Genomic DNA, 20,737 nt, shown 5'->3' on the forward strand with positions numbered 1-20,737 from the left:
TGTATTTTTCACATGTTTCTGCGTTGCTCGCGTGCGAATGCGGCCTAAAAAAAAAAAAAAAAAAATTGCACCACCGCAAGCGTGATGCACATTATGGCACGTTTTTTTCTGCGTTATTGCGGGGTCGCTCAGGTGTGAATGGGGCCCCCAGGGCTTTCCTTCCTAGATTTCTGAGGAAACAATGAACCTGATTGGTCCCTACAAGAAGCAGCAGCTCCAATGGGCCCCACACTGCAGGCCATACAGGGATGCTGCATTGAGTATGAAGCTGTAATGTGAGGCCATCATTATAATTATAAAGGTGAGGGTGACACCATGTCAGCACACAGGGGACACCCCCCCTCCACACACACACAGCCCTCCCCCCCCTCATCATCATCATCATAAAGGACTCCACACTCCTCACCTGCTGATCCCTCTTCACTGTCTGCAGTCCTGGAATCCTCCCTTCCCCGGCTCACACCATCCCCCTTCTACTGCGGGGGGAATCCACAGACAACCCTCCCACTGTTCAAGGGAGCCCAGGAGCTCGCCTCCCCCTCCGCCAGGCATCGGCTAGCCCCGTCCAGGAAGTCACTCATCAACTTTACCGCGCACCCCCATTTTTATAAATCAAGTGGTCTCGTCTTCGTTTGACGCAACGAGATGGGCTGAGTCATGTCAGTCTTTACAGGGATGTACATATCCACCCCTTCTTGGCGTTATAGTCCAGGCCAGTCAGCGTTCGCCAATAAAGGGGACGATACCAATTGTCACTAAAAATGGGGGTGATAGAATCCGGTGGTGGCGTATACCGGTTTAACCGAACATCATGCGATAGAGTTGTCGGTGGTGCCGCCATATTGAAATAGCTGGTCGTTACCGAGTGGCTAGGCAACGTGAATGTGATAGGTGCTGTCTGCCAGCTGGGCTCTTCCATTAAGGTGATATATTAGGTGTTAAAGGACATGCATAGTGCCACCCACCCATGGCAATGGGCAATAACATTGTCTTCATGTATGAGAGGTGCCCTTTGTCATGCCAATGAAGAATAACACTAAAAAAAGGTGCAATTCCTCCCATTCTGTATGTGAAGGAATGCATAGCTGAAATATGACACTGTCAGCGCTCCATGCGTGTTCTTCGATGAGCCAATCACGTTCTCCGCTGTTATTGTTTCTGCACACAGCGCCAATCTACCCGCCGTCGCCTCCTTTGCAATTTAAGGGACGTTTTCCATCACATGTGGTGCGTTGTGTGATGGCGGCTCAATGCAAATAATGCCCCAAAAATTGGACGAATCCCAACATTTCGCAGGTCTCTTTCATACTGGCGGTGCAGCATTACCGGGTTCAATCAGGGGGCCATACAACGGCTCCTCGCCGTCCGTCAAATGCCCTCTGAAAAGCAATCCGGAATGCAGGTCACTCCTCAGAGGACACCACGCTCCACAGCAAGTGTGAAGGCTTGTTCTGATTGGCTGCGGTATGGGAATTGTGTGAAAGCGCGCGTTTTCTTGCACCACGCCGAAAACTCTGCCTCCCGCTGATGCTCACAGTGGTCAATCATTTCTAATGGCACCCCCCACACATCTAGCAAACGCGGGCGTGTTTGCAGCCTCCGAAACGCCTGGTACCGCAGTACTGTGCGGTTTGGTGCGCCGCGATTTTATAAATGAAAATTAAAGTTAATGGGAAGCCTAAAACCAAGGCTTTTTTTTTTTTTTGTTTAGGCACCTCCAGCACTGAATGTATATAATGGCAAGGGGTGCTGGAGGGTCTATTGTCGCTGGTGGGGATCTATTTTTGTGTGGGGGTCTGTTGTTGCTGGGTAGGTCTATTGTTGTTGGTGGGGATCTATTTTTGTGTGGGGGTCTGTTGTTGCTGGGTAGGTCTATTGTTGCTGGTGGGGATCTATTTTTGTGTGGGGGTCTGTTGTTGCTGGGTAGGTCTATTGTTGCTGGCGGGGGGGGGGGGGCTTATGTTGCTGGCAGGGGATCTACCATTGTGGGAGAGGTCTATTGCTGCTGGTTGCTGGAGGGTCTATTGTTGCTGTGGATGGATCTATTGTTGCTGAGGCGGGGTCTATCAAATTCCATACAAATTACTTAGTAGCACAAAATGATACTTGGTTCTGTATTCTCTACAAGGGGTGGTACTGGGAGGCGGGTAGGGGGTGGAACCGAGGGACGATGCTCAGAGGTGGGTAGGGGGCGGAGACAAAGGATGACTCAGTAAGGGGGAGTTCCTGCACCTATTCTCTGAGAATAAAAGCCCTGCCTAAAACGCACCACTCTGGAACGTGCAAAAAAAAAAGCACTCTCAGACACACCTTATGGTGTGAAGAAGCCCTATAAAAAAACCCGGCATACACTATGGCGCATTGCTGCTTGTTGATGTGCATTGCCTTAGTGCACTGGGATGCTGCTGAAATATAAAAGGACTGCAACACACGTAACGTGCTTTGCGGGAAAACACGTTTTTCCGCAATGCTTGAATGTAAATGAGCTCTAAAGGATACACACAATATAAAACATTTTGCCTCCTACCCCCCCCACAGGTGTATACTTACCTCAATCTGCTGGTCTCACTTACGCTGCTTGATTACATACAGCGCCAGCTGGATGTAAGCATTTTTGCAGCATGTGTATACCCCCGTGTGGCTGCCTTTGCAGTTTTGGGGGGGAACATTAAAATTGCGGCTCAGCCGCATGTTTTTACACCTGAAGTGTTCGGTCGCCAACTAGTGGAACAATGGTGGTCCATGAGAAAATGTTGGTGGTCCCCAGGGGTTCTGCCGCAAATCAACATTGTGGTGGATGTATACCGCCCAATGTTGTTTCCGGTGTTGTTCTCAGTTATGACTATCACTGCACATTGATACACGATCCCTCCTCTGTAGTTTCGGCTGCTGTGAATTCAGAGGGAGGCTCCGAGTAGTGCAGAGAGCAGGAGGTGAAGAAGAAGCGTGTGTATGAGGCAGCAGTGTGATCCAGGGGGGCAGAGAGTCAGGCATTGTGTGTATAATGCAGCAGTGTGATCCGGGGAAGGGGGGCAGAGAGCGGGGCATTGTGTGTATAAGGCAGAAGTGTGATCCAGGAGGAGGGGGGCAGAGAGCCGGAGCATTGTTTGTATAAGGCAGCAGTGTGAGGCAGAGGGAAGGGGCAGAGAGCCGGAGCATTGTGTGTATAAAGCAGCAGTGTGATCCAGGGGGAGGGGGGCAGAGAGCCGGAGCATTGTGTGTATAAGACAGCAATGTGATCCAGGGGGAGGGGGGCAGAGAGTCGGGCATTGTGTGTATAAGGCAGCAGTGTTATCTAGGGGGAGGGGGCAGAGAGCGGGGCATTGTGTGTGTAAGGCAGCAGTGTGATCCAGGGGGAGGGGCAGAGTGCCGGAGTGTTGTGTGTATAAGGCAGCAGTGTGATCCAGAGTTGGGGGCAGAGGGCCGGGCATTGTTTGTATAAGGCAGCAGTGTGATCCAGGGCCAGCAGGCAGAGAGACGGAGCATTATGTGTATAAGGCAGCAGTGTGATCCGGAGTTGGGGCAGAGAGTCGGGCATTGTGTGCATAAAGCAGCAGAGTGATGCAGGGGGAGGGGGGCAGAGAGCCGGAGCATTGTGTGTATAAAGCAGCAGTGTGATCCAGAGGGAGTGGGGAAGAGAGCCAGAGCATTGTGTGTATAAGGCAGCAGTGTGATCCAAAGGAGGGGGGCAGAGAGCCAGAGCATTATGTGTATAAGGCAGCAGTGTGATCCGGAGTTGGGGGCAGAGAACCGGAGCTTTATGTGTATAAGGCAGCAGTGTAATCCAGGGGGAGGGGAGCAGAGAGGCGGAGCATTGCGTGCATAAGGCATGTCAAATTCATGTTAGTGCTCTGTAGGATTCAAAATTGTGAGTTTAGTGGTTCGTGAGGTCCAAAAGGTTGTCAACCACTGCTCTAGGCCATAGGGCTGTGTCCCAGGACCAGAGTTGGTCCCATAGAAGTCTATGGGGCACTAACGGGCATCACAGCCAGGACAGTGAAGACTGGCAGTGCTGAATGTAAACAAACAGTGGAAAAGCCACCATCAGATCCAGGTAAGTATAGAAATTGCTCCACATTTTATCAATAAAGTGGAGGCTGTGCCAAAAAAAGGCAGGCATGAACCTTGTTGGTGAACCTCGTTGCCCGAAATGGAGCAGGAGCTTCTTTTCAGGCAAAAAATGCGCCCTATTCAACTCACAAAATTGTGTGCAAATCGATCAACCAAAATCGCAAGCAGGAACACTTGTTCCCTCTCTGTGAAAGTCTGAATACAGCCTAAAGCCTCGTACACACGGTACGATTGTTGGTCAACCGAGCGTCTGACTTTTGTCAAAAGGGTGCGTGCCAGGATCTTGTCTTACATACTAACGGTACACAATTGTCATGCCACAAACACCAACGTAGTGACGTACTATGAGGAATTCCAGCTCTTGAGCGCCACCCTTTGAGCCCCTTCTGCTAATTTCGTGTTTGGTGAGCATTGATTCCGAGCATGCGTGTTTGTACTTTCTACTTTTGTGTGACGGATTTGTGTACTGACCATATGAAAATCAGACGTGGAGCCGTTGTCCGCTGAAAATTTACTAGCCTGTCATCCAACATTTGTTGGCCGAAAGTTAGACAACAATTGTCAAAAGGAGCGTACTAACGGTAAGAATTTAGGACAACAGTCTGTCAACAAACAATCCCCTGCCAACAATCGTACCGTGTGTACGAGGCTTTAGGCTTTAGAACCACTTTAATGGTTTCCTGCTGAAGTGGCTTAAATTCAAGCCGTGGGTGGCCCTGTCGGCTCGACAAACTTCATTTGAAAAATTAAAGGCTTGTCATCTCAACAGGGACTGCATACAATTAGATTCAGGCACTTTTCAGGCGTTCTGGTTGTCAGCAGCTGTCAGAATACAATGGACGGCAGGAGAGGTTCCTCCATCCAGACTAGTGTGGATGGAGAAATCTATTTGTTTCTCTTATTCATCCTGTGGGGAAGAAACCAAAGCCAAAAGCCTTTACGAGAAACCAAAGCCTTAAAGAGAAACCAAAGCCTTTATGGCCTTTACGTTTGTTGACACCCCCCAAAATTACGGTACCAAGTTCAGGTGTTTCCAATGAAGGGTACTGTTAATGCTAAAGCACACAAACTGGACAACTGTGCACTTCCAACCTTGTGCTAACAGTTTGGTGATGGTCCTTTTTTTTTACATCATGAAGGTGCCCCTGTGTACAAAGCCAGATCCATAAAGACATGATGGTTTGATGAGTTTGGTGTGGAGGAACTTGAGTGGCCTACACAGAATCCTAGAAATATCGTAAAATAGTGTATCCACACCATTATGTACTTATAAACCCATAAACAAAATATTCACATAATATAATAAAAGTGCAATAATCAAGGATCAGTGAATCAAAGTTCATGAACCAATATTCAGTAAAACATCATCTTCCTTCATAACCTTTCTGCATAAAATGTGCAACCACAATCCTAGTGCTGCAAGGCACAAGACACAATGGTGGCTCACCCCAGTGCTGAAGATGTGCCCTCACCTTAACACTTGGACCTACATATTGCCCAAAGTATTGGGACGCCTGGCCTTTACATATCCCAGTCTAAAGCCGGGTACACACTATCATATTATCGGACAAATTATCGTCAGTTTTTTGTTGCATGCTAGTCTCATATCGAAAGTGAAGAGGTTACTCAACATACGAAAATTCTCCTACGACTGAATTCAACTTCAGGAGTGATGTAATGTGTTAAATTGTTTTGTATGTGTTCTTTTCTTTCTGAGCATGTGTAAACTTGCTCTTACGATTTTTTTCGGATATAAACCTTACTAATTCAAGGAAAATTGGATGTTGTGTTCACACACGACAAAAATTTTATAGCCTGCACATCCAGTTTTTGTCGTTCGAAAATTCGGAATCGGACGTCGAAAGCACCATATTAATGGAAAATCGGCAGATCGTCTCCTCGGACGAAATTTTACTTCCGGTTTTCTAATCGAGTGTTCGGGCCTTTAGTCCGTAGGGTTCAATATTGAGTTTGCCCACCCCTTGCAACTATAACAGCTTCAACTCTTCTGGGAAGGCTGTCCACAAGGTTTAGGAGTGTGTCTATGGGAATGTTTGACCATTCTTCCAAAAGCACATTTGTGAGGTCAGGCAGTGATGTTGGACAAGAAGGCCTGGCTCTCAGTCTCCACTTGAATTCATATCAAAGGTGTATTAACAGGTTGAGGTCAGGACTCTGCGCAGGCGAGTCAAGTTCCTCCACCCCAAACTCGCTCATCCATGTCTTTATGGACCTTGCTTTGTGCACTGGTCCAAATCATTTGGTGGTGGGGGGATTATGGTGTGGGGTTGTTTTTTAGGAGTTAGGCTTGGCCCCTTAGTTCCAGTGATGGGAACTCTTAACCATACCAAGACATTTTGGACAATTTCATGCTCATGGGAACAGTTTGGGGATGGCCCCTTAATGTTTCAACATGACTGCTCACCAGTGCACAAAGCAAGGTACATAAAGACATGGATGAGCGAGTTTTGGGTGGAGGAACTTGACTGGCCTACACAGAGTCCTGACCTCAAACCAATAGAACACCTTTAGGATGAATAAGAGCTGAGACTGCAAGTCAGGCCTTCTTGTCCAACATCAGTGCCTGACCTCACAAATACACCTCTGGAAGAATGGTCAAACATTCCCATAGACACACTCCTAAACCTTGTGGAAAGCCTTCCCAGAAGAGTGGGCCAGCTCAGTATTGAACCCTACAGACTAAGACTGGGATGCCATTAAAGTCCATGTGCGTGTAAAGGCAGGCATCTCAATTTTTTTTGTAATATAGTGAATAAATGAATACAAGTCTATATGCGCCCTCCCCAACCATTTTCCCTGAAATGTCCAAAGAATGTCTCCAAAGCATCTGTTATGGAAAAAATGTCTCGGACATCTGCTGTGAATGTTCAAATCCACATAGACACTAACATGGCTGTTTTATCACGATATGTGAAGTGTTTGTGTGATCTCTCTTGCACATCTCAAATAAAACCCCAAAAATGTAACCTATCACATAAACGTGATTAATCAATGGTGTAGTATTTTTAAAAACAAAGCCAGTTTTGTTAAAAAATATACACTCAAATAGGAATGAATAAGGATCTAATGTAACTGATACACCTCCAAGAGTGATAGATTCAGTCCCGTCTCACTTCCAGTCCTGGCGCCAATGTCACTTGGCTCCGCACTAAGGCGTTGAGTCACGTATCAAGTGACTGCATCAGAGTATCCTTATGGGTTTATAATAAATACATTATGGTCTAGATTACATTTGAAGAAGTACGTGTGAGTTAGAATATTTATAAGTCAGCAGTGCTACACAATATTTACAATATTTCTAATTATTATAGGGAACACGTTATAAGTGGCAGCAGCAGATGACTAATCAGTGTATTCCTTTCACATTATTTGTAGAAAGAGGTGGCAGCGCACTAGTACTTTATATATTACTACACAGAATCCTGACCTCAACCTTACTGAACTCTTATGGGATGAATTTTGAAAAAAATTGGAATGCCAATTCCGAGCTAGCTCTTATCGTCCAACATAGGTATCTGAATGGGCAGATACTCCATAATTTCTTGGAAAGCCTCTGCAGAAGAGTGGACAATGTTATAGAACAAAAGGGCTCTACAGTTCCTTGAAAAAGTATTTATACCACTTGAAATTTTTATGTTGCACCCAGAAACGTAAATGTATTTTTATTTTATTGGGGTTTGAGTAGAAGGAAAATGATAAATGGTTTTCAAAATGTTTTAGAAATAAATATCTTATATATGCGTGAATTTGTATTCAGCCCCCCCAAGTTAATACTTTGTAGAACCACCTTTATTTATTTATTTATTTCAGATACTTATATAGCGCCATCAATTTATGCAGCGCTTTACATATACATTGTACATTCACATCAGTCTCTACCCTCTTTCGCTGCAATTACATTTGCAAGTCTTTTTGGGGATGTCTCTACCAGCTTCGCATATCTAGAGAGTGTAATTTTTGCCCATTCTTCTTTGCAAAATGGCTCAACCTCTGTCAGATTGGATGGAAAGCGTCTGTGAACAGCAATTTTCGAATCTTGGCACAGATTCTCAATTGGATTTAGGTCTGGAGTTTGAGTGGGCCATTCTAACACATGAATATGCTTTGATCTAAACCATTCCATTGTAACTCTGGCTGTATGTTTAGGGTCGCTGCCCTGCTGGAAGGTGAACCTCCGCCCCAGTCTCAAGTTTTTGTAGACTCTAACAGGTTTTCTTCTAAGATTGCCCTGTATTTGGCTCCATCGATCTTCCCGTCAACTCAAACCAGCTTCCCTGTCCCTGCTGAAGAAAAGCATCCCTACAACATAACGCTGCCACCACCATGTTTCACGGTGGGGATGGTGTGTTCAGGGTGATGTGTAGTGTTAGTTTTCTGCCACACATAGCTTTTTGCTATTAGACCAAAAAGTTTATTTTTGGTCTCCTCTGACCAGAGCACCTTCTTTCACATGTATGCTGTGTCCCCCACATGGCTTCTCGCAAACTGTGGACAGATTCTCCCACCTGAGCTTTGGATCTCTGCAGCTCCTCCAGAGTTACCATGGGCCTCTTGGCTGCTTCTCTGATTAATGCTCTCCTTGCCCAGCCTGTTAGTTTAACCTAACCCTGCATTCAGGGCTGGACTGGGACAAAAATGTGGCCCTGGACTTCATCCAGACCGGCCCAGGGCACAACACATCAGGGCACGGTACATCAGGCCACATCAGGGTACAGAGCCAGGCACATCAGGGCACAGCACATCAGGGTACAGAGCCCAGTACATGAGCATACAGGGCACAACATATCAGGGTACAGTGCCCAGTACATCAGCGTACAGGGCACATCATATCAGGGTACAGTGCCCAGCACATCAGCGTACAGGGCACAACATATTAGGGTACAGTGCCCAGTACATCAGCGTACAGGGCACAACATATCAGGGTACAGTGCCCAATACATCAGCGTACAGGGCACAACATATCAGGGTACAGTGCCCAGTACATCAGCGTACAGGGCACAACATATCAGGGTACAGTGCCCAGCACATCAGCGTACAGGGCACAACATATCAGGGTACAGTGCCCAGTACATCAGCGTACAGGGCACAACATATCAGGGTACAGTGCCCAGCACATCAGCGTACAGGGCACAACATATCAGGGTACAGTGCCCAGTTCATCAGCGTACAGGGCACAACATATCAGGGTACAGTGCCCAGCACATCAGCGTACAGGGCACAACATATCAGGGTACAGTGCCCAGTACATCAGCGTGCAGGGCACAACATATCAGGGTACAGTGCCCAGTACATCAGCGTACAGGGCACAACATATCAGGGTACAGTGCCCAGCACATCAGCGTACAGGGCACAACATATCAGGGTACAGTGCCCAGTACATCAGCGTGCAGGGCACAACGTATCAGGGTACAGAGCCCAGCACATCAGCTAATAGGGCACAACACATCAGGGCACAGTACATCAGGGTATAGCACATCAGGACACAGAACATCAGAGCACATGACATTGAGGCACAGCACACCGGGGCACAGGACATCAGGGCACATAAGGGCACAGGACATCGGGGCAAAGCACATCGGGGCACAAGGCACATCAGGGCGCATCAGGGCACGTGACACATCAGGGCACATCGGGGCACATAGCACATCAGGGCACGGGCACATCAGGGCACGGTGCACGTCAGGGCACGGGGCACATCAGGGCACATTATGGCACATTAGGGCACATGGCACATCAGGGCACATTATGACACATCAGGGCACATGGCACATCAGGGCACGGGGCACTTCAGGCCACATGGCACATCAGGACACGGGGCACATTATGGCACATCAGGGCACATTATGGCACATCAGGGCACATGATGGGGCACATGGCACATTATGGTGCACATCAGGGCATGGGGCACATCAAGCCACATGGTACATCAGGGCACATCAGGGCACATGGCACATCAGGGCTCGGGGCACATGGCACATCAGGGCACATGATGGGGCACATCATGGGGCACATAGCACATCAGGGCATGGGGCACATCAGGCCACATGGCACATTAGGGCACGGGGCACATGGCACATCAGGGCACATGATGGGGCACATCAGGGCACATTATGGGGCACATTAGGGCACATCAGGCTACATGGCACATTAGGGCACGTGGCACATCAGGGCACATAGCACATTATGGCACATCAGGCTACGTGGCACATTAGGGCATGTGGCACATAAGGGCACGGGGCACATGATGGGGCACATAGCACATCAGGGCACATGATGGGGCACATAGCACATCGGGGGAAACATGATGGGGCACATAGCACATCGGGGCACATGATGGGGCACATAGCACATCGGGGCACATGATGGGGCACATAGCACATCGGGGCACATCATCAGGGCACATTGTGGGATCTTACTAGCCAGCATGCAGAGTAGCGCAGGGAGCTTCTGTAGTAGTAAGTTCTCTCTCGTGTCATCACGCTGTTCCCCGGCGGCCCCTCCTCTCTTCTTGTCTATACCAGATGATCGTACAAGCCAATTGGTATAGACGAGAAGAGAGGAGGGGCCGCTACTCTACATGCTGGCTAATCTCGATCTACCCGTCAGGCGCCAGCTGTCGGCGGTTGACGGGTAGATCGATGCGCGGCTGAAAGTGAAACTGGCCCAGACTGAGCCATCGGCCCACCGGGAATCTCCCGGTAGTCCCGATGGCCAGTCCAGCCCTGCCTGCATTAAACTTCTCCCCAACTTTATCCCTGACCTGTCTGGTGTGTTCCTTGGCCTTTGTGATGCTGTTTGTTCACTAAGGTTGTCTAACAAACCTCTGATGGCTTCACAGAAAAGCTGTATTTATACTAGGGCTGGGGAAAAAATCTATTTAAATCTTGAATCGAGTTGAGAGGTCAAATCGATTCAAAATATAAGCAAATCGATTTTTTTTTTTCACCGCGCCGGTCCTGAGGCGCTGCGGGCATGAGTTTTTACGCGAGGCCGCGGCTTTGGCCTAGTCCGCGGCGTCGGCCAGACGCCGCGGACTAGTCCAAAGCCGCGGCCTCGCCTAAAAACTCCTGCCTGCAGCTCCCCAGGACCGGCGCTAACACCGCGCCGGTCCTGAGGAGCTGCGGGCAGGAGCCTTTAGGTGAGGCCGCGGCTTCGGCCTAGTCCGCGAGGCCGGACGCTGCAGACTAGGCTGAAGCCGCGGCCTCGCCTAAAAACTCATGCCCGCAGCGCCTCAGGACCGGCGCGGTGTCTAAAAAAAAAAAAAAAAAAAAAACTCGATATGAATCGAGTTTTTTTTAAGAAAATCGAAGATTTTTTTTTTTAAAGGAAATCTCCCAGCCCTAATTTATACTGAGATTAAATTTCACATAGGTGGACTCTGTTTACTAATTAGGTGACTTCTGAAGGCAGTTGTTTCCACTAGATTTTAGTTAGGGGTATCAGAGTAAAGGGGGCTGAATACAAATGCACGCCACACTTTTCAAATATTTATTTGTAAAAAATGTTGAAAGCCATTTATCATTTTCCTTCCACTTCACAAGTATGTGCCAATTTATGTTGGTCTATCACATAAAATCCCAATAAAATAAATTTACATTTTTGCTTGTAACATGACAAAATGTGGAGATTTTTAAGGGGTATGAATACTTTTTCAAGGCACTGTATAATAATGTCCATGGTTTTTGAATTGGATGTCAATTAACTGATGTGAGGGTGAGAAGTCCAAAACCTTTTAACCACATAGGGCACATTTGCTTCAACTTACAGCAATAAACGTAATTCTTTGGGTGCATGTGTAGTTGGTCATCTGTTAATCTTGTAACTCTTCATTTCCTACTTGTTGGCCTTAGGTGATGTCCTTAGTCAATCTTTGCCATAATGGATCGTGAGAACAGCTGTCTGCCATCACTAAAGGATAGAAGACCAATTCCAAGCTTGGCCGGGTTAGAGTCAAAGCTCAATTCTAAAGATCAGGAAAAGCTCTGCAAAAGCATCACGAACACAGTGATAAAAGCAAAAAGAAGGAAGACCAAGAAAGAACGCAACAGTATTAAATTTAAGATGCACAAAGAGACATTTCAGAAGAAGGGGTGGCTTCAGGACTGTCCACGAAGACATGACAGGTCTTCTAATTCACATGGTCCAAAAACAGCAACTCTCTCTTCAGGAATAAAGTCATTGATGTCAAAGCAAGTCTTTATAACTCAAGGTCGCCTGACCCAGCACCAGGGGATATTTGATCATGAGGTGAAGTCTGTCAACATTAAGAGGCTTGTAAGAGAGACACCAGAGGTAGATGCAGCTGAGACAGACACTGGTACTGCCACCAATCAGTCAGAGAGAAGGACACCAGTAGGCAACATGGAGCTTGGTGCTGGCCTTACTCCTTCACTGGAGGTGAAGGATCAAAAGGAACTTCCTTTAAACCAGAAAAGCTCAGACAAGCTGGGCTCTAGAGCAGCAGAAATTGGAGAAATGAAGACCCAGGGCTCTCAGACTGAGTCCAATTTACAGCAAGCCGTAGACAAGGAAAGCTTAACATCGTGCATCCAAGGCAGTGGCAGCCAACTGCAGAGCACATTCTCAGATAGGAGTGGCGCTTTTCTTGAAGAAATGCAGGAGGCACCTGTCCAAGAGGTGGCTGAGAGCATTAATAATATGCTGAGCCTACTTAACCTATTCCCAGGTCGCAACCTGGTGAGTGAGATTCGCCAGTCTGTAATGAAAAAGGCGAAGGAGATATCTGGCACAAGTTCCAACCTGTCAATCCTACCTGTGCAGAGAAAGCTGGACAACCCCTGTGAAGGTAAGACTTATGCCTCGTACACACGACCGGACTTTCCGGCAGACTAGGTCCGACGGTCTTCCTGACGGACTTTCGGTGAAGTTCCGTCGGACTTCCGGATGAACGGACTTGCACACACACCAACGGACTAAGTCCGTTCGAAAGTCTGTTTGTTTGGAACGTGATGACGTAAGACGGGACTAAAAAAGGAAGTTCAATAGCCAGTAGCCAATAGCTGCCCTTGCGTCGTATTTGGTCCGTCGGACCAGCATGCAGACGAACGGTTTTCCCGATAGGAATTGAGTCCGTCGGACAGATTTGAAACATGTTCTATTTCTAATATACAAAAACAGGAAGGAATTCCCTGGTATTGCTACCGGGATCCACAAGTGGCTACTTTTTTACAACAAAAAGTCAGGGTCTAAATTGGTTCTATAAAGTTACAAAGTTTATTGGTCCCATTGCGGGCACAGACTACAAAAATTTTAAATGTGAATTTGAATATAGGTACAGTTTCATACAACATACTTCTCAAGGTTCTCCTCTTTTTTTTTTTTTTTAAAGTTGTTTTTATTGTAGATTCAAGGTAAATACAAAACAAAACAGAGCCTATTGGGCATACCCAGGCTCGGTCAACAACTACATACTAATAAAAATAATTAAAAAAAAAAAGAGGAAAAAGGAAAAAAAAAAAAAACATACATATAGAGCTGTATATATATATTCTTAACTAAACCACTGTACGCTCTCAAAGTTCTCCTCTAAAGATAGGATTGCTCGAGAAGAATGATGTTGTGGAAACATTCCAAAACAGGAAGGACACACATGTAGGGACAATACACAGGAAAACAATCAACAAGCCAAAACACAGATAGTCCGGACGCCAGCCAACCATTCACGATGAAACTGACATGCAACAAATCGCATCAGTGCACTTGCGGCATATAGAGGAAAAATACCTAATTTCCACAAAAAAAGTTTTGTGTTGCAGTTTCATAGTGAATGTCCCCCGGGGGATAACGATACTGGTAATAGCCCTAAATCATAAGGGAACTCTGTTGGTCAAAGTAGAAATTGCAAAGGGAATAACACTTGCTGACTGGCAATTCGATATTGACGCTGAGTTTAGTTGAATAGCGTGTCCTTGACCAATGGACTAGAACAATCTTAAATAGATAGCCTTTACATTTTTCCTTAGATATAATGAGGTTCCAGCTGATATGAGATTAATCATTGATGTGGTACCGTTCCAAAAAGGGACAATCAGAGTGGTTTTGATAATCAAAAATATCCCAGCTGGTTAGCACATGTCTTACAAGGGATTAATGGGGCACTGTCCCATATCCAGCAATGTAATAATAACGACTCAGCATATATCCAGCTGTAAGCTCATTGCGATTTCAGAATGCTGGTTGGTCAATTTTATCCAATACTGTTGTGCATAGATCTAATAGCTTTCTAACTGTATAATTAGGCAGTTTTTATATCATATAGTGTTTCACTGACCTATGATTCAGGGCAGATAGGAGGAAGTGCTTCAATACATTACAACACCGTTCAGAGCCATTACTATTGTGTCCTATTCGGTCCTTGTACGGGCTGGGGTCCTACCCTGTTGGTGCCTCCGTAATGCCTCTCGTGCATTTTTAAAAGTTAAAACAAGGGAAAATGCACTTGGACGAAGATCAATGGGGACTCAGCAGGGACTTGGTAGTCAAGTTGAAGACTAACATAGGTACCTCCTACTTTCATCTTTTCTTGCAGGGTTTCTGGGACAGAGCAAATGTGTTGTGGTGGTGTGCGGGCAGTGTGCACTGAAAAAATACTGCATATAGTACTTTTTTCCAGCGTAGAGCAGGGAAATGGCAATCTACTGCCTCGCACATCACCGACGGAAATTGCACTAAGGAATTGTCTCTGTAAAATTTCAATAATGTTAATGGAAAAGAAAAAACTGGTGAACAGTGCTATGTACCAACATTGGCACACTAGCAGTGCAGAGATCCTGCTGGACCGCAACTCACACCTGCTGCTGGTGTAAACTAACCCTAAAACCCTATTAGACTAAACCAGGGGTCTCCAAACATTCTTAACAAAGGGCCAGTTTCCTATCCTTCAGACTTTAAGGGGGCCAGACTTTGGCCATTGGGAGTAGAAAAATAATGCCCCCTTGTTTGTTTCAGTGGGGGTAATTGTGCCCTATCTTTGGTGTCACTGGGAGGAATTGTGCCCCATCCTTAGTGTTATTGGTCCCCATTGTTGGTGTCATTGGGAGGAAATGTGCCCCATCCTTGGTGTCATTGGGAGGAATTGTTCCTGATCATTGGTGTTATTGGGCCCTATAGTTGGTGTCATTGGGAGAAATTGTGCCCCATCATTGGTTTTATTGGGAGGAATTGTGCCCCATCGTTGGTATCATTGGGAGGAATTTTGCCCCATTGTTGTTATCACTGGGAGGAATTGTGCCCCATCCTTGGTGTTATTGGTCCCCATTGTTGGTGTCATTGGGAGGAAATGTGCCCCATCCTTGGTGTCATTGGGAGGAATTGTTCCTGATCATTGGTGTTATTGGGCCCTATAGTTGGTGTCATTGGGAGAAATTGTGCCCCATCATTGGTTTTGTTGGGAGGAATTGTGCCCCATCGTTGGTATCATTGGGAGGAATTTTGCCCCATTGTTGTCACTGGGAGGAATTGTGCCCCATCCTTGGTGTTATTGGGCCCCATTGTTGGTGTCATTGGGACTTAATGTGCCCCATCCTTGGTGTCATTGGGAAGAATTGTGCCCCATCATTGGTTTTATTGGGAGGAATTGTGCCCCATCGTTGGTATCATTGGGAGGAATTGAAAGAAATCAAATGCCAAAAGACATGCCTGGTGTATTTCGACTAAGCCCATCGAAGACTTAAAGGAGCCAGACTTTTAAAAAAATGACAATATTCAAAATAGCCAAACTTGGCGTTTTGAATGCTTTTAAGTGCAAAGGAGAGATTTGGGGTCTTAAAGACCCCAGATCTCTCCATAAAGAGTACCTGTCACTGCTTATTACTGTCACAAAGGATGTTTACAGCAAAAAAAAGTGATTAAAAAAAAATTAAAGGGATAGTGTAAAAATAGAATAAAATAAATAAGAAAAAAACATTTTTTAAAGCACCCCATCCCTCCAAGCTCGTGCGCAAAAGCAAACATATATGCAAGTCGCACCCACAAATGTAAACAGTGTTCAAACCACACATGTGAGGTATCGCCACGATCGTTAGAGCGAGAGCAATAATTCTAGCGCAATACTGCCTCTGGATCTCTAAAAAGCTAACCTGTAGACATTTTTAAAGCGTTGCCTATGGAGATTTTTAAGTACCATAGTTTGTCGCCATTCCACAAGCGTGCGCAATTTTATAGCATGACATGTTAGGTATCTATTTTCTCAGAGTAACATCATCTTTCACATTATACACAAAAATTGGGCTAACTTTACTGGGTTTATTTTGTTTTTTTTTTATTTATGAAAGTGTATTACTTCGAAAAAAATTGCATTTGAAAGGCCGCTGCTTGAATACAGTGTGACATAAAATATTGCAACGATCGTCATGTTATTCTCTAGCCACTTCAGCCCTGGAAGATTTGGCTGCTCAATGACCAGGCCATTTTTTGCGATATGGCACTGCGTCGCTTTAACTGACAATTGCGTGTTTGTGCGACGCTGTACCCAAACAAAATTGACGTCCTTTTTTTCCCACAAATAGAGCTTTCTTTTGGTGGTATTTGATCACTTCTGCGGTTTTTATTTTTTGTGCTATAAACAAAAAAAGAGCGACAATTTTGAAAAAGACATAATATTTAGTACTTTTTGCTATAATAAATATCCCCAATTTTAAAAAAAAAGCTATTTTTCTTTCTCAGTTCAGGCCGATATGTATTCTTCTACATATTTTTGGTAATAAAATTCGCAACAAGCGTATATTGATTGGTTTGCGCAAAAGTTATAGCGTCTACAAAATAGGGCATTTTTATTATTGTTTTTTTTTTTTTTTTTTACTAGTAATGGCGGCAATCTGTGATTTTTATCATGACTGTGACATTATGGCGGACACATCGGACACTTTTGACACATTATTGGGACGATTGACAATTATACAGCGATCAGTGCTATAAAAATGCACTGATTACTGTATAAATGTCACTGGCAGGGAAGAGGTTAATACTAGGGGGCGATCAAGGGTTAATTGTGTTCCCTGACTGTGTGTTCTAACTGTAGGGGGAGGGGACTGACTAGAAGGGATGACTGATTGTGGTTCCTAGCTATTAGGAACTCACAATCTGTCTCTCCTCACAGAACAGGGATTTGTGTGTTTACACACACGTGCCTGTTCTGCCTCTCGTGCCCGCGATCGCTCGTGGCCAGCGGTCATCGCGAGCGTCGGCCACGAGCGTCGGCACCCCCGCAGTGCAGCGGGCATGTGCACGCGCCTGCTATCCCGCTTAAAGGAGGCGGCCGGAACGTGCCGACCTGCTGCAGTATAATGACAGCGGCTGGTCAGCAAGCGGCTAGGGTCTCTGCTAAAAAATATATATATAATGTTTGGAGGTTCTAGATAATTTTCTAGCAAAAAATACAAATTTTAACTTGTAAGCAACAAGTGCCAGAAAAAGGCTTAGGCATGAAGGGGTTAAACTGTAAAAATTCTGTTGTATAGAAGGACCTGATGTTGACTACAAATCCGAACCACAAGTGCACGTCGTCAGATCACGATATATAATCGTTTCTTCCAAAGGGTCTAATCCTGGTAACAAAGTGCCAGCTGGGTATGAAGGGCTGGCAGAGAAGTGGCTCGTGTCTCATGTTATGTGAGAAGGCCTGCTGAGAGAGGAAAGAAATGAAAGCTGTTCTCAGGCAATCGTGACTCGGTTCTTAGAGCCCTTTACCTAAAATCTTGCTGAAATTGGGGTAACTGTAACCCTTTTTGTACCACACTGTGTGCAGAATAAAGTGGACTCGGATTTTAAAGTGCAGGGCACAAGGAAAGCAACAGGTGCACCTAAAGAGGCCCTGTCACCGTTCCCATATAAGGCAAAGAGACAGGATCTCTGCAAAAGACCCCTTCCTCGACCCCTTAGGGCCCCATTCACACCTCAATGTTTTGTAGCTCCAAAATGCTGGAGGAGAAAAAAAAATCTTTATGGAGTTGGTTCACATCTCCACTCCAAGTCACCTGAAGGCAAACGCCGAAGCTCAAAAAAGTTCTGGGGCTTTTTTTGTAGCTCAAATTGGGCAGATGTACGCGCTTTAAATTCCCATAGAAATTACTGGAAACACGACATTTGTGCACGTTTTGCAACGTGTTTTTGCGCAATTTTTTGCTCAAATTAAAAAAAAAAAAAATTAGTAATAATATATGAATAAAAAATGTAAAATAAATAAACAAATAACTAAAAATCGTCATAAATATAAAAAAAATTAATGAAATAAATTAATAATATGTAATAATACATAAATAAATAATAATTAACCCTTAACCTTAAAAAAAAAAAATATTATTAATAATAATAAATAAACACCCAAACTCTAACAAAAAAAAAAATATTATATTATTAATAATAATAATATTAATAATGTATTAGTATTATTGTTGTTATCATTATTATTTATTCATTTTTTGTAGGGGTGCACCGAATGGAACTTTTGGTACCGAAAATGCAGGATGCACTTTGCAGAAAACCAAAAATAACAGTTTTAACCACTTCAGCCCTGGAAGGTTTCACCCCCTTCCTGACCAGAGCACTTTTTACAATTTGGCACTGCGTCGCTTTAACTGGTAATTGTGCGGTCATGCAATGCTGTACCCAAACAAAATTTGCGTCCTTTTTTTCCCACAAATAGAGCTTTCTTTTGGTACTATTTGATCACCTCTGCAGTTTTTATTTTTTGCGCTATACACAAAAAAAGAGTGACAATTTTGAAAAAAAACTATTTTTTACTTTTTGCTATAATAAATTACATAGTTAGTCAGGTTGAAAAAAGACACAAGTCCATCCAGTTCAACCTTAAAAACAATAATTCAATAAAATAAAAAATATCGTACAATCCAATATACCCAATTTTATACCCACAGTTGATCCAGAGGAAAGCAAAAATACCCAGCAGAGCATGCCCCAATTTGCTACAGCAGGGGAAAAAATTTCTTCCTGATCCCCCAAGAGGCAATCGGATTTTCCCTGGATCAACTTTACCTATAAATGTTAGTACCCAGTTATATTCTGTACATTTAGACCCCTTTCACACCGAGCCGCCTATAGCGTCGGCGGTAAAACGGCGCTATTCTTAGCGCTGTTTTATCGTCGGATTTGCGGCGCATTTTGGCCGCTAGCTAGCTTTTACCCCCGCTAGCGGCCGAGAAAGGGTTAAAACCGCCCGCAATGCGCCGCATTAGCAGCGTTTTGCCGGCAGTATCCAAGTGATGCCCCATTGATTTCAATGGGGAGCAGCGGTGGAGGAGCGGTAAACACACCGCTCCTTCACCGCCCAAAGAAGTTGCTGGCAGGACTTTTCCTGACGTCCTGCCAGCGCACCGCTCCGGTGTAAAAGCCCTCAGGCTTTCACACTGGAAACAATGAAGCAGCTGTTTGAGGGCGGATTGCAGGCGCTATTTTTAACGCTATAGCGCCTGCAAAACGCCCTTGGTGTGAAAGGGGTCTAAGGAAAGTATCCAGACCTTTCTTAAAGCAATCTACTGACCTGGCCAGAACCACCTCTGGAGGGAGTCTATTCCACATTTTCACAGCTCTTACTGTGAAGAAACCTTTCCTTATTTGGAGATGAAATCTCTTTTCCTCTAGACGTAAAGAGTGCCCCCTTGTCCTCAGTGTTGACTGTAAAGGGAATAACTCAACATCAAGTTCACTATATGGACCCCTTATATATTTGAACATGTTGATCATATTCCCCCTTAATCTCCTCTTCTCAAGAGTGAATAAATTCAGTTCCTCTAATCTTTCCTCATAGCTGAGCTCCCCCATGCCTCTTATCAGTTTGGTTGCACTTCTCTGCACTTTCTCCAGTTCCCCTGATATCCTTTTTGAGAACTGATGCCCAAAACTGAACTGCATATTCCAGATGAGGTCTTACTAATGATTTGAACAGGGGCAAAATTATATTGCTCGCTTTGGAAACCGCAGCTTGGCATTGCATGCTATTATTGAGCTTATGATCTACCAAAACCCCCAGATCCTTCTCCACTATGGATTCCCCCAGTTGTACTCCCCCTAGTATGTATGATGCATGCATATTCTTAGACCCCAAGTGCATAACTCATCTGCTACATAGTCGCCCAATTAGACTGCATTGAGGTTGGCTTGTAAATTGGAGACATCCTGTAAGGACGTTATTCCACTGCATAGCTTAGTGTCATCTGCAAAGACAGAATTGTTACTTTTGATCCCAGACCCATAGTTGCCAAAAATTTTCCCAGGACAATCCCGATTTTTGGGACCCTCGTCCCGATCGGAGGCTGTCCCGAATCTGGATTTTCATCGGGAAAATCAGGAATTTTTTTTTTAAATTTTGGAGCAGCTGGCTCCAGCAAAATGGCCGCCAGCGCCGCCGCTAGATCTTCCCCCTTGTGTTCAGTGGAGAGAGGAAGGGGGCTCGATCCGTGCAGCCAATCAATCGGCTTCTTTAGCTGCACGGATCGGCCCCTCCCCTCTCCACTGAACACACGGCGCCGGTGTCTATCGGCGCCTGCACAGTACGGAGCGGACGCCATCCGATGGGGGGACACTTTTCGTCAGAACACCGGCCGCTCCTGGAGTTCCTGGTCGTGTGCTGAGGGGCGTTATGGGGGTCTGCACTGACACTGATGGAGGG

The 20,737-nt window shown here is 45.4% G+C and overlaps 2 protein-coding genes across 2 annotated transcripts in view; one reads left to right on the forward strand and one right to left on the reverse strand.

Annotated features, from left to right (window-relative positions):
* The window catches only part of PAFAH1B3 (platelet activating factor acetylhydrolase 1b catalytic subunit 3), a 44,601-nt gene extending 43,984 nt beyond the window's left edge, over nucleotides 1–617 (reverse strand). The window contains exon 1 of the mRNA XM_073602038.1: nucleotides 407–617. The gene's annotated coding sequence lies outside the window, so the exon portion shown is untranslated. The remainder of the gene's footprint in view (nucleotides 1–406) is intronic.
* Nucleotides 618–638: 21 nt separating this feature from the next.
* PRR19 (proline rich 19) overlaps nucleotides 639–20,737 on the forward strand; it is a 45,426-nt gene continuing 25,327 nt past the window's right edge. The window contains exons 1-2 of the mRNA XM_073602037.1: nucleotides 639–923; nucleotides 11,943–12,898. Coding sequence (XP_073458138.1) covers nucleotides 11,971–12,898 — 928 coding nt within the window. The 5' untranslated portion in view covers nucleotides 639–923; nucleotides 11,943–11,970. The remainder of the gene's footprint in view (nucleotides 924–11,942; nucleotides 12,899–20,737) is intronic.

This window comes from Aquarana catesbeiana, linkage group LG10, assembly GCF_042186555.1.
Source record: "Aquarana catesbeiana isolate 2022-GZ linkage group LG10, ASM4218655v1, whole genome shotgun sequence".
Taxonomy (NCBI): domain Eukaryota; kingdom Metazoa; phylum Chordata; class Amphibia; order Anura; family Ranidae; genus Aquarana; species Aquarana catesbeiana.